Here is a 14,229-nt window from a genome sequence, read left to right as displayed (position 1 = left end):
GTGTCTAACCATGGATATGTCAGGCCCACCCACACACACGCTGCAGGGGGGGCTTCCATCCGGGATTCCAGGATTGGAAAACAAGTGCTCTTACCTAACCGTCTGTCAAGATTACCGCAACGCATTCAGGAACGTCAGGTGAGCGATTATTATGACGTTCCTAAGGAGTTTGGTTTACACGATTGGACGTAGGCGACAACTAACGATTATTTTCATAGTTTAACATGTCCAAGTCCAAAGTGACCAAAGTATAATTTATGAAAAATTAACTGATAGTTTGATATTTGTATTTGATGAATGACTCAAAAGGATTTATCGATTATCAAAATTAGAGTCAATCATTAGAAAATTAGAGTCAACTTATCGACTAATCACCAGAGACCCAGATGTCTCTCTGCTAAATAAATACCCATATAACACTGAGATGCTAAGCTAATATGCTATCCCAGTATTAATTAGCTCTATTAAACGTTGAAGTAAAACTGTTTTGGCTTATTTCCCACTACCATTCCCTCAGCAGTCGCAAAGATGGAAAAAGATGCTTGTTAATACCAAGGAATAGGACTATTAGTGAGCTTCTGGCTATTAACAGGTCCTCCAGGCTGGACAATATGGCCGTCCTGGCTTTGTCTTTCTCTTTCCTCTGTGCAACAGAAACAACTGCTATTTGACTGCCATCTATCCTGGATGCAATGTGACGTAGTCTCAAAATGACATCCCAGGAGCACTTTTAAATGAGGCCCAAACAGAGTCCATTGTTCATTTACAATTCAACAAATGTTTCTTTCTCTTAACCAATTAGATAACCACAACTGTTCAACACTATGGAGGCCTGTGTTAACCCACGTGGCTCTCCCGAGGTTTACATAGATACCAAACGGTCCAACTCTCATGGGTTACTGCCTAAAGCATTACTGCCTATCGCGTTCATTTGTTATTTTATTTTATTGTATGTGAAGCACTCGTGTATTCCTTGTGTATGAAAAGTGCTATATAAATAAAGTTGCCATGCCTTGCCTTGCCTTGCCTAAAGCGGGGAGAATATTACAAAACAGAAACATTGTTCATCTCACATTTCTTACTACAAAAACTAGACTACCCGTCTTTTAAGGCTTGTAAAGTCCTAACTGAAATATTTACATGCCTTCCCTGCCATACTGTAAAAACATCCCTGAGGAGATAGTCACATTAGTGCCATTCATCAACTCCGCTGGGACCTTTCCGTGTGTTAAACGTCTATTAGCCATACAGGAGAAGCAGTTAACATGTTGACTGGGAATGTGAAATCTACAGGGAGTTAAAACCACCAATTACAACCAGGAGTGAATCAAAAAACAACAGGTTGTGGAAATGGGTATCGGGGTATCTCCTCTCAGAAATGTGTTGGAATCTTGAATCTTCTGTTGGATTGACTTTTATTTTGTCTTATTGCTCTAAAGTGGCTTTTTAAAAAGGAATGATTAAACTTAGTAGAATATATAGAAAAAAGTCATTGAATTAAGAACTGCAATTAAAAAGGAACACGTAATTATTTTATTTTTAGCAAAATAAAAAATGCAGCATTGAAAAACATTTTAACAGCGGTCATAAAAAAATGAAATGGATGTAAATCATTTCAATCATCATTTTGAAACACTTCTGAAAAGAATGTGCAAATGATGTGCCAGTGTTGTTAGCTAAATGGATATTGTATTGCATTCATGTGAATTCCAGTGTCTGTGATTACAGTTTTATTTTTTCAAGAATGTTGGCTTTGTAAGTAATCAAAGATAATACCTGCAATAACTTACTCCCAGACCCCATTTATCAGAACAGTTTGCTGTTGTAAACTGGAACTCTCCATTTCTCTGGAACTCTCCATTTCTCCAACGGGGGAGACAGAGAGATGGTACAAGTCCTGGCCAGCCTCCCAGTCAGACAGAAGACACACACACATACCTTCTGCTGATGCCTGTGGCAAATCAACACGCATTCACGTCTCCTAATGCCTTGGCGTTGTTAACACCACAACCCCACTGATAGGTGTGAGTAGCATGGCTTAAGCCAAAGCCATTTGCCAATTTTTATATTATATCGACAGTATTGATGCAGGTAGAAAGGTAGCCAGTCAGGGATGGTTTAAAATAACGCGTCCATTTAATTACTGTGACTCAAGGCTCGAGGATTCACATCTGAAGGGTGTTATTGACTGAAGTTGGATAACGCGGACATAGAAGAGAGCACATTATTTAAGGACAGAGATTATTTAGAAGGACTTTGGATTGTAAATAATAATATCAGTCAATCAGCCGGCAGAGATCAGACATGGGGCCGTGCCGTGCGGTCACGTCTTCACAGGAAGACTCCTTAACTATTGATGAGAGCCTAAGTGGTCCCACTTTCTCCACTGGTCCATCTCGCCCTCTTCTTCCCCCTCTCCCGAACTTCCTGACTGTTGTTTCAGCTGGAGACGGGAACATGGAGACAGCTCCCAGCCTGGATGTTTTCCCTTTCCTCCAATATGTACTCATGTATTATTAAAGAGCACATGTGCCAGGGCTCCTGTGGAGAGCCTTGACATGAGATGCCTGGGAGGTGTCCAGTCGGATATTGCTTTAGACGTGCTAGGGGGAAGTGCACCGGGTCGTATCACCAGTGTCTTTTTTACAACCGCAAACGCCACACTGACACGACTGCAGTGCCAGCCCATGGGAGTAGACGTTTTAAGTCTAAAACTTAAAAGGAGATGGACACTGATTGTTATTTGCTTCTGTGGCTGGAGGATATGAGACCGCCGCTGGGTATTTATATGGTCGTTAATGGCCAAACTGGGACCATCACTGAACATCAACAACCAAGTGAGACTGTGAGAAGGTCTAAGAACCCTGGAAGAAGTGATGAAGTTAAGCTGCTACTAATATCAGCATTATTCTTACATTCTTACACAGGCATTACAAATGTGGGTCAATTGTTTTCACTCCTTTTAGGCAAGATACACATGAACAGGTAATGTGCTGGAGTTTGAATTCAGAGGTTGGGTCACCAAATTGCTCCAATCAGAAACAACAATTGCAATTGTTTGTCTCTGTGGTTTGATTTAGGTGTACCATTCTTTCCTACAAGGAAAGAATAATAAGAGATAACATAGGGAAGGATAGTTTGCTTACCTTGCATGGTGGTGCTCGTGGGCTCTGCAAAGAGAGGGATGAGCAGGAGGTAGATGAGGTAGACAAAGGACAGGCCATTGAACCTGAACAGACAGGCTGCAGAGGGTGAGAACACAATACAAGCACAACCTATTAGCATGTGACTTGATTAAAGACCATACAAGCCTGAGATAAGCAAGTATTGTATTATAACTTTAAAACATAGATAGAGATTACTGTTGTCTACTGTCTGCAGGGTTGTCTACTGTCTGCAGGGTTGTCTACTGTCTGCAGGGTTGTCTGGTGTCTGCAGGGTTGTCTACTGTCTGCAGGGTTGTCTACTGTCTGCAGGGTTGTCTACTGTATGCAGGGTTGTCTACTGTCTGCAGGGTTGTCTGGTGTCTGCAGGCTTGTGGGTGGAACTATAGTTATACTATAGTTGTATAGTAAGCTGCCTATGCTGTGATGAATAGAAACAATCTCTTTTTTGGCAGAGGAGGGATGTCCAGTTAAGAGGTGGACAGCTGGAACGGAAAAGAGCTTAGTCCATTGAACCTCTTTTGGCTAGAAAGAATATATATTAAAAAATGACATTGGTAATAAGGATGGCTTTTCAGTAGTGACCCTCTCTGGCCATCAAAAGACAATTAACTCACTGAAGTCTATCAAGTGGCAAGGAAGCAAGATACAACCATGGTAGGAATGAGGAGTCCACAAGACTGTATTCTGCCAGCCCCCGCTCTCTCTCTCATATTTATATATATATATATATATATATATATATATATATATATATAAAATGCCTCCAAAATCACAGCCACGTTTCATAATACGAAGAGAATTCTTTTCACCAGATTCTGATAGGGTTCCGATTCCATGGACTGGGTTTTACTGTTTGTGGTTTTTTATATTGAAGCATTAAAAAAAACATCCCTCCAGGTCTTGGAAATAGCTTGTTGTCACGCACTAGCCATGCTCCTGAAAACGATGAAATGAATGAAAACAGGGGAAAATAAGCACCCGTTTGAAAAGTGGTTGAAACTAAACAAAAGCATGTGTTGTCTGAGGGCACAGCAAAAGCATCGTACCTGACAGGAACAAAGTATTTACTTGTTCACTTTTATCCTAATTGTAACTGTTAAAGACAAATTAGATCTTGGTTCTGTACTGCCTCCCTTTAAACGTGAAAAAAACCGAAACATGTGTATCTTATAACTAGCATATATTCATACACTTTATCCTCATCCAATATAGATGACCCCCACCCTTCACTACCACAAAAGTCCATGTGAGGAAGGCTTTTAAGAGCATACAATGACCAAGGCTCAAATGTTTTCTGTTAAAACAAACTGAGCCATTAATTGCTATATTGATTTGGAACCACAAAGTGGACCACCACACTAAGGCGCGGCCCAGCTGAAAGCTATCACCAATTAATAAGCTCCCAGTCATCACCACAGTGACAGAAAAAATACATGAGAATAGGGCAATCCTATCCATATCATGATACACAGCTTGGTGGTCTAAAATCATTATAATCCCTTACACACACACACACACACACGCACACACGCACACGCGCACACACACACACGCACAACCACACACACACACACACACACACACACACACACACACAATCACTCTTCTCTCTCTCTATATACTTCCATCCTGCTCCTAAAATTTGTGAAATCTCTCACCTACCATGATGATTTTGATGAATTACTATGCTTAATCTCTATTACAATCAAAAAATAAGTCAGCAAAACATATAAGGGAAGTCTAACTGTTATCGGCTCATTTTGGCTACAAATTCACAATCTGACGTCCAAGGCTTCCTACACACATTTGAAGAGAGGTCAGGAGGTCAGGAGTTATATACTGAGAGTCCACCAGCGACTTCACGGCGATGCAGACACACACAAGGCCTGACCTCACACACGTCTCACTGTGGTCGTATGAACAGAAACGTTCACCAGGCGGCCAAACGCTTGAATTAGCGTCTCAATCCGTCCCGGCACCAGCTAGTCTTGAACTGCTGAAAAAAATATACACATAAACTGCCGAAAAGGACGCTTTTATTTATCTTTGGACGGTCAATAGAGCTATTCATTGACATCTGACTACCCGAGCACTCCTTCGAATGCCTGGAAGTACAAGCTCCTGATCCGGCCCCTGCCGGGCTTCAAAGGCCCAAGATACCTGCGAGGAGGTCGGCCATAACACTCAGTCTTAGATAGGGGAAGGTTGAAAAAGTGACAACACATCTGTTTACAGTTAATCTGTCAAAGGTCAAAGCAACTGCATGAGATAGAATGTGCATTGATTGAACAACTCTTCACCATTTTTTTTTACTTGGCTAGGTTTCAAGAATCGTCCCGTCTGCGAGGTGAGAGGTTGTTATTATAACCCCAACTCCCATCGGGCCAACCTCCCACGCCACATAAAAAAAAGGGGAGGACTAGAAGGAAGGGTGTGTGTGTGTGTGTGTGTGTGTGTGTGTGTGTGTGCGTGCGTGCGTGCGTGTGTGCAATAACTCTGGTTGCAATCTGCAATATGTATCACTTTCTAGCGCCAACCTTTTTTTATGCATGAATAAAGCACCCTGCTGAAGCCTCTACACATTGTGTCAGCAGTGCGGTGCGCTGGGCAGTGGGACTCGGTTCGTCATCTGTTTGGAGTTTCTGCAGCCAAAGAGTCTATTGTTTGCTGGTCCATCAGATTGTTGCCCCCGCTGCTACTGCTAGAAGACACTGAGCCGCATGTCTGGCTGAACCGCTCAGCCCCGCGGTGTGACTCACCGGCTCTCTTTTGTTAAACAAAAACTATGAACTTTCCTTGTTTCTCCCAAATCTGATTACGCCCCGCAATCCTACTTTCACAATTGTATCTTTGTCTTTGGTCCCACTCTTGTCTCTCCTTCGCACCGTGAAAGCCATTCTCAAAGAGCACAGAGTAAACCACCCTGAGAATATATAAAGGCCTCCAACTGATTTAGAGACCAAGCTAGGAAATGTCATGTTGGCAGATAAGGGAGTCGTTAAACCTCCGGTCTGATCAAGCGCCAATAGATACAAAAGGAATCTCCACTCCTCCACCTTTAAATATTGCATTTCTGCCTGAGACCTAACAAAAGTCAGCTTTTCTTCTTCTTTCTCAGAGAAGGGTGTGGTGGATTCTTCAAACTTGAGTCAGTTTAGCAATTTACCTGACAAATTGATAGAATCCAGGAGAAATTCCTAATTTAGCATGTGGAATATATACCCAAACTACCAGGTTAGTATTTGAAATTAAAAATACCTTTTTTTTTATGGTAGACCAAAGCATGATAAAAAAAAAAATAACAATAATAATAATAATTATAATAATATATATATATATATATATAAACTATTTATCATGCTTTGGTCTTCCATAAAAAAAAATGAATTTTTAATTTCAAATACTATACTATTCGAATTTTCGAATAGTATAGGGACCAAGAGTGGGACCTATAGAATAGCTATATTCCATAGCTATTCTATAGCAATACAATAGCACAGTAGTAGTCGATTCACTGCTAGAAGCATGTGCAATATAAATTCCCTCTTGGCCATCTACATATCTGCCACTGCCCTACCTAATAAGCATAGGAACCGGCTGCATACTGCCACTAACAGGCTTCGTGTTCACAGCCTAGTAGTGTATCAGGTAGGGATCAGGTGATGCCCACACAACATCAGAGATCAGCGATACCAAAAAGGCTGCTATCTTCTATTGGCAATGAAACAGCAGTGGGTAGTAAACAGCATCCTAGATGCAGGGACTTCGCTGAGACACCTATGATACCTAAGAATGTGAGGGCCTGTTTGACATACAAGCAGAGAGCTTGTATGCCTGTGTGCACGTGTGTTCGCGTGCACACACGTGCGTGTGTGTGTGTGCGTGTCCGTGTGTGTTTGTGTGTGTGCGTGAGTCTTTGTGATATGTACGTGTGTGCATGTACATACGTGTGTGTGTGTGTGGAGGCCTGTGTACACAGGGACCCAGCAGGCTGGCCGGTATCTTTCAATAGAGGTGCTGTCAGATTACCAACAGGAAGCTGAGACGATGTAACGTCAGCAGACATCTCTTTCAGTGTGACACTTCACACACGAGAGAAAAAAAATACAGCAACAAGAGCAAATATTGTTGCGCCGAGTGGACATGCACGATACAATAAGGCAGGGGCCTGGTGGAGTCAAATAACATGCATTGATGTTTCCACTGTGTTTATTCAGCCACCACCAGCAACATACATGAAAGAGGAAAACTGGAGAAAGCAAGTCTTTTACAGGTAATGAAAATAAAAGTGTTACAAATAAATGTGTCTTCGACTTGGAAATCCACGCAACACGGGAGCTAATGTAAACTTGTTGAAAATCACATTCCTCTCAATTAAGGATTAGATCAAGCAGTTCATGGCCAATTAAAAACTTAACTCATACCACACTTGCTTCTACATCTATACTATCTGTGTGCTTTGTATTACAGAGCTGAAAAAACTAACAATAGTGTCGTAGATGATGATCAATACTGAACTGACAACAACGGCCCTCGGCATCTCCATTTGTGCAGCCCGTTTGAGATGTGGGGCACGTTCAGAGAGCTAAGACCAGTCCAGGCTGCAGCGCCGCAGACAGGAGACACTGTGTCTGAGGCAGGTGAGGAAGAGGATGTCTAAGACTTGTGACCTCCTCCACCCTCCTCACTCCTGTCCCCGGCTGCTGCCCTTCCTCCCCACCATCACAGAGCCTCATCCTGTCTGCGACGCCCCACGCCTGCGCTCTGCGACCATGGCTGGGCGAGTGCTCATTTGCACTTTGAAAAAACATAAAATATTAAAAGGTATGTTTACGATAACGGGAAAGCAATTTCTTCTTCTCCTCCTCACAACCGCATTATTAATTCATACTGTTAAAACTACTTTCCACGAATTAATGGAGACAATGCATGGGCCCTACAATTGCTTTTGGAAATAAAGCGGGTGTCCACTGACAAGTGATGCATTATTGCCATGCTGAGTGCGGCTTATCTATAGAGAGCAGCACCGTGGATGCTGTTGGCTTTAAAAAGTACTTCAACCACATAAGTCACCACAAATTACAGACTCCCAGATACCCCTGTGAAAACCTCACCACTGATTATATGTTAATTCTCATCACTTGTGGCCTGCCACAGAATATCCAATTAACCCCGACGTCAATCCCCTTTAAGAGCATGCATTCAGGGCTCTCCACCACTTGAACTGTAAAGCCCTCTTTAAAAACCGTCCCTGAAAGCAAACTATGGTTAAAGTAAATGACACCTAAAATGACACTGGAGGAGTCAGCATGGTGGAGAATACTTGAGTCAGGTAAAAACCACTGACAGGTTATCCCAAACACTCTGTGACATACTGCAAGCCTGAGTGTATAGGAGCCGTCTGCCAAAAGCCGTACAGAAAAGGAAGTATTCACGCAAAGGAAATGTATGACACTTCCATACCAGAAATGTTCTCTGATTTGTTTGTGTTTCAGATATTGTTTTGATCAACATATGCAATGACTACATTTACTAATACTAAACTGGATTTTGGTGACATCCAGGAAAACTCCTCAGAACTTTTGATGTTGTGACATCTTAGTCAACATTTTTGGAAGCAAAACGCTTAAATCAAATTGATGCCATACCCTTGAGCAGGGCATTCTTTACTTTTTACTGTGGGCTCTCAGCTAACTTATTTTCAGAGATATGTCTATATTTATATAGGTTCATTCCTCACATTCCACTACTGTAGAATATACCATAAGCTTCTATGTTATGTTGATTATAAACATGATTCAATAGAAATATAAGGGCAATAAATAAATAGGTAAATAAACTGACAAACTGAGGACAAGGCAGAAAGTACATCAAATATGACAGACATGACAGGTCTACTGCGAATATATAGCCACAAAATCAGTACAAAATAATAACCTAGTGACATTTGTTATTTCCTTCTTCTTTTTTAAATAGTAAATCTGATTGAAACTGAAACTACGGAAATTCAACTATAATCCCGTAAAGTTCAATAAAATCGCATGCAAACGTCCATCCATCATATGGAAATAGCCAAGATGACTGCAAATAGAGCCGCCAGGCTACAAACTCACCGGTAGCCAGACATATTGGGAGAAGTAATCTGAAGATCAATCCACACGCCACCTCAGACGCCATCGCTTTGGGAACCCTGTCCTGAAATCCAGGTAATAGCAGTGATGGCTTGCTTTACGACGGCTCGTCGTTAGACATGTCAGGGTCCAGCGGTACCTGGTCCAGTCCCGGTGGGCATCGAACAGGTGCGTTCCTTGTCCTCCAAAAGAAAGTTCCATACGGCCCTGGCGTCCCGCCGGTCGTCTCGAGACAGCTTCTGTGGCTCAATCACAAACACGCTGACACCGCTTCGGTCATTAAAGTTAGTCTCGCCGGGTGTTTAGCCGGTTTGTAGACCGGGGACACCGCTATGTCTTCGGATTAGGATGGTGAAAAGTAGCAGGTCTTCACGGCATGTCGGGCAGGGCAACACGGAGATGCTGTCACAGGTGCGCGTGCGACGAGTCTCGTATAGCGGGAAATATGCCCGGGATGGGACCAACAAGTTCTCGAGCCCATTGGCTTATATTTTCTGGTGGGAGAGAAACGGGAGTAAAGAAGCCATGAGAGCAAACATACCGCATGTATCGCCGTGTTTCATTAAACGTTGTGGGCCACTAGATAAGTCCACCCTCGCCTCGCTCCAGCCTCGCTCCAGCCTCGCTTTCTCTCTCCTGCCCCGTTGGTGAAGTCTGAGTTTATGACTTCTGGCGGAGAGCGCGCTCTCCAGCAGAACTCCACAGGGCGGTCCCTTGATTGACGTTTGATCCAGCCACTCAGAAGTATAGATTGGGTTAACAGTCTTTTCTCCTTAATAATTGGAAGCAAGAGGCGGGACTACACGATTGACGCAAATTCCGCATCTTACAACTATTTAACCTGACACAAATCGGTGTTTTGGTTTTGTAATTTTGGGAAGAGTTGGGAACATAGCTCTCCAGCGCCGAATGTGGTTATATAGATAGGATATAAGACATAAAGTAGCCCTAGCGTATATATAATGAGCTGGTCATATGCTTTTTACCATGCCAATGCATTGGCATTACCATGAACTCTAACTCTACTGAGTTATAGAGACGCCGATATTGGGTTGTGGATGCCATCCAGTGGGCCTGGAAGATAGGTAGGCCATAAGATATTTTTATAGGCTATTATCATTAAGTTTACATTTATTGAGACACAAAGTGACTGGCTACGCATCGTTCCGCTCAACAAGAAAAGTTTCAAAGCCCTGTCAAATATGGAAGAAATGTAGATTTCATGTTTTATTTGCATCGCGGATACCAAGATCAAAACAAATGTTACTTTGGCTTTTTCCCTTCTGATCTTCAATTTATAGAAATAGTTTCCCTTGGATCCCAATTGCATTGGGAAAATTGCGAAATTATTTTAGGCAAATAACTTACACTGCATAATATTCCAAATTGATAAAGATGTTGCATGTGATGTGAGTCGGTTGATCACTTTAATTTGTGTTACGCAAAATTATGCAAAATAACAAAATACCAAAATAATGTCAAAAGTGGAATACTCTCCATGTTATTGTAAATATGACACTTTTTGTAGTTGAGTAAGCCTAAAATAAAAAATAATAAATTTGCTACCTTTTCATGTTGAAATACCTCAATGTGGCTGGCACATTCTGAAGCCATATATCACTCATATTTGATGATCAGAGGAAATATATTTGCAGATGTATAAAGAGTCACTCAGATTGGTCATTCTTTAACCGAATAGGAGGTTTTAAAGAACAGTGATCTGAATTTCCAAAAGCACATTCCAAGACACCATCTTGGTATTTCCTCAACAAAGATTTTAGGATAAACAAGCAACCAGTTATTATTTTATTATCATTATTCTGATAATGATGAACGTTTACCAAGATGTGTGTGACATCATGGGAAACTCTCCCGCGGTCATACTATAGTCATACTTGCCTACTACAATACCACAATATTTGCTACCTTATGTTTGTTGTCTTATTGTGTGTAGAATTTGTCAACCATACCATGTGGTCATGGCGACTCCTTGTCATCTTCTAGGTAACAGTTGCGTTGTGTGAATAAATAGGCTCTTAGGGTTTTGGCCCCCCTAGTGTTTTCGTCGGTCAAATGAGACAACCACAGCATCAGCATCGCTCGACTTAAGCATCTGTTATTAAGATTTCAACTAACATCCATAAAAAAAAACGCATGGAGATGAAGAGCATTCCCGGGGTTGTTAATGAGTGCCAAACCCATCTGACGTAGTCTACTTATTGTCCTTACTAGAAGATGCTGTTTGAGTTGCACAACACCATATTGTCATCACTGCCCTTAAAGAACAACAACATCAAAACTATCCATCATGAATTATTGGCATGAGTTGATATGTTTAATGACCTTATTGATGAGGAAATGATACACGCTCTGGCGTTTCCTTCCAAAGTGCATTAGTCCTCTCTGACGAGAGGAAAAGGAGGTGCTATGGGGTTAAGGGCCAGCTAAATGACCCCATACCCATGGAAACACAGATCACTTAAACAAGACAACACAAACAACAACATTAACTTAACTGCTGACGGGGAAACAGTGTATGATTGGAAGACAAACCATCTAACCAAATGCCCTCCCTGGAGAGACAACTGGACTTTGAGAAATCCTTGACAATGCCAGTGTCGCCAGCCAACACAAGACTAAAAGACAATTTTTCCTGGAAACCAGGAGGGTGGTTGATTTTCAGAACTTAAGGACATGCTGTTGGAGTTACGCAACTAGAGAGAGAGAGGTAGGGAGGTGGAGAGAGAGGTCAAGGGAATGTGTGAGAGAGAGAGAGAGAGAGGAAGAGAGATGGAGATCGAGAGAGGGAGATTATGGGATCGAGAGAGATAGAGAGAGGTAGATTGAGGGGTCGAGAGAGGTACAGAAAGAGATTGAGGAAGCAAAAGCAGAGCAATCGAGATAGGGAGAGAGAGGAGGGAGAGAGATGGAGAGAGCGAGAGAGAGCGAGTTCCTGTGGTGCCCGTGTGGCAGCCAGCTAATCAATTGTCAACTCGTAGAGAAAAGAAAATGTCTGCCTTTGATTTGTTTGTGCCATTTGAAGTCCTGACGACCAGCCAAGCTAATCCCAGGAATAAATGGGTATCTTAAGCAACCATTTGTCTTTTCATTTATTATTCATAAAATTCCACAGCGCTGGGGAGCAAGAGATATCGATAGGTTCCTGAAGCAAATGGACAGGAAAGCTTCGTCGTAGACAGCGTGGAGAGAGGGGAGATGTTCGGACGGATCCCTGTTCATTTGATCCACCATCTGCCTGCTGTTTGTTTCCATCTTGGATAGCATATTTAGGATCGTCCCCTTAACAGAATCAATGACAACAAACGTGATGTGAGCTATTGGAGCCTAATACTTACCACACACACACAATGCACACAAGCTTAAGCACAGCGGTGTATGTTTTCATAAAGACACTGAGTGGTCGACCTGTGAAACGCTTGGTGTTAATAATTCAGATTTCATAATGAATGACGACAAAGAGGCTGAGTTTAGTAAGTCAAATACACAACCGGCTCTTTTGTGTATTTCGACATTAGATCTGACCTCTAAATGACACTTTTGAGTCTTTTGTGAACAAAATCAAATAGTAGCCTATTTAACGTGGGGCTTTGTCAACCTTTTAACAAAATGATACTGAATTAATCATGATTGTAGTCATCGCTGATAAACCTGAATAGAGATATAATTTTATATCTATGCATATAAATTGTTACGTGTGTAAATTATCCTAGAAATCTGCTAGTCTGTATTGAAAATGCATGTCCAGTTTTGGCAAAAGTTTATTCATAACTTTCAGCTGCATGATACAAGGTTGTTGTTTGTACCAATGTCATCAGGTCATATGTTCCAATAGGTGAAGTCTCCGGCGCCATGTTTATATTGACCGAACATATACCAAGACATTGGATGCACTGTCCATCACAATATCTTCCTCCTTGGTGATGAGTGTATGTGGATGAACACAGTGCTCTGCTCTCCTCCCTCCCTCTTTTTCTCTATGATCGTCCTCTCCATTGTACTTTGAAGACCACGGCTTCATCCCGTCTTGTAACTCTTCTCAGGCCCAAACTCTTGATAAGTGTCTATTCAATGCTTTGTTTGGTATCAGAATGAAACGTTTTCAACACTCACAATCATTCATAACCTTAAATGCCACAGAGACTTGAGGCAATTTGCACTAAAAGTAAAGGAGAGAAAATAAAACGTATTACAAATGCTCTTTGGATTAAGCTGACATGCACTAAGTCACAACTGTTGATAACATTAGCATTATATATTGTAAGAAATTGGTTTGTCATTTAAAAAAAAATGTGTCTGCAAAATTTAGTTCAGTATATCTTTTAGAAAGGGGTGTCAATTTTTTTTTTAATATACACAATGTACTGATTTGGTGCAAACCCTATGCTACCAGGAGCACAAAATCAAAGGAATGACATGTTTCATGTAGATTCAGAGTTGACCCTATAACTCTGCAGCAAGTGAAAACAACATGTGTAAATCACATTACGGTCTAGATGGGCTCAGCATTGATGTCCACTGAAATCCACACCATTCATGTTCAATATTGATATGCATGCACTTTCTGTGCACTTTTAGTAGCCTTCTGGAAATTATTAAACAACAACATACAAAACAATCATAACTAACCCTTAATTTGAAGTTTACTTGAGTTGCTATAGCCGATAATACAGACACACAGATGCTGAGAGTTAAATTCTAAAGTTGAGTCATCTGGCTTAATGGGAGAAATTAGAGACTGTTAAGAAATAATAAATGTTATCACTGCACAACAAAAGGGAAAAGAACATCTATTGCCTGACGATGTCAGGTCTGTTAATCACGATCAGCGAATAGTACCATTATAGCATTAGCATTCTGAACAAGTTCTGGTTAATGCACCCATTCAGGATGTTTATCTTCTCAGGAAACTA

General features: G+C 41.5%; 1 protein-coding gene across 2 annotated transcripts in view; it reads right to left on the bottom strand.

The window, feature by feature from the left end:
- piezo2b (piezo-type mechanosensitive ion channel component 2b) overlaps nt 1–9,917 on the bottom strand; it is a 71,667-nt gene extending 61,750 nt beyond the window's left edge. The window contains exons 1-2 of one of the 2 annotated variants that reach the window (XM_084481275.1): nt 9,281–9,917; nt 3,147–3,242 (exon numbers count right to left, since the gene is read on the bottom strand). In XM_084481275.1, coding sequence (XP_084337401.1) covers nt 3,147–3,242; nt 9,281–9,344 — 160 coding nt within the window. In that variant the 5' untranslated portion in view covers nt 9,345–9,917. The remainder of the gene's footprint in view (nt 1–3,146; nt 3,243–9,280) is intronic. The other variant, XM_084481276.1, reaches the window with a different exon arrangement.
- Between the last annotated feature and the right edge of the window lie 4,312 nt (nt 9,918–14,229).

Source organism: Micromesistius poutassou (genome assembly GCF_964030765.1).
Source record: "Micromesistius poutassou genome assembly, chromosome: 16".
Lineage (NCBI taxonomy): Eukaryota > Metazoa > Chordata > Actinopteri > Gadiformes > Gadidae > Micromesistius > Micromesistius poutassou.
The sequence above is the reverse complement of the archived record's forward strand: the minus strand, read 5'-3'. Positions and strand labels throughout refer to the sequence as shown.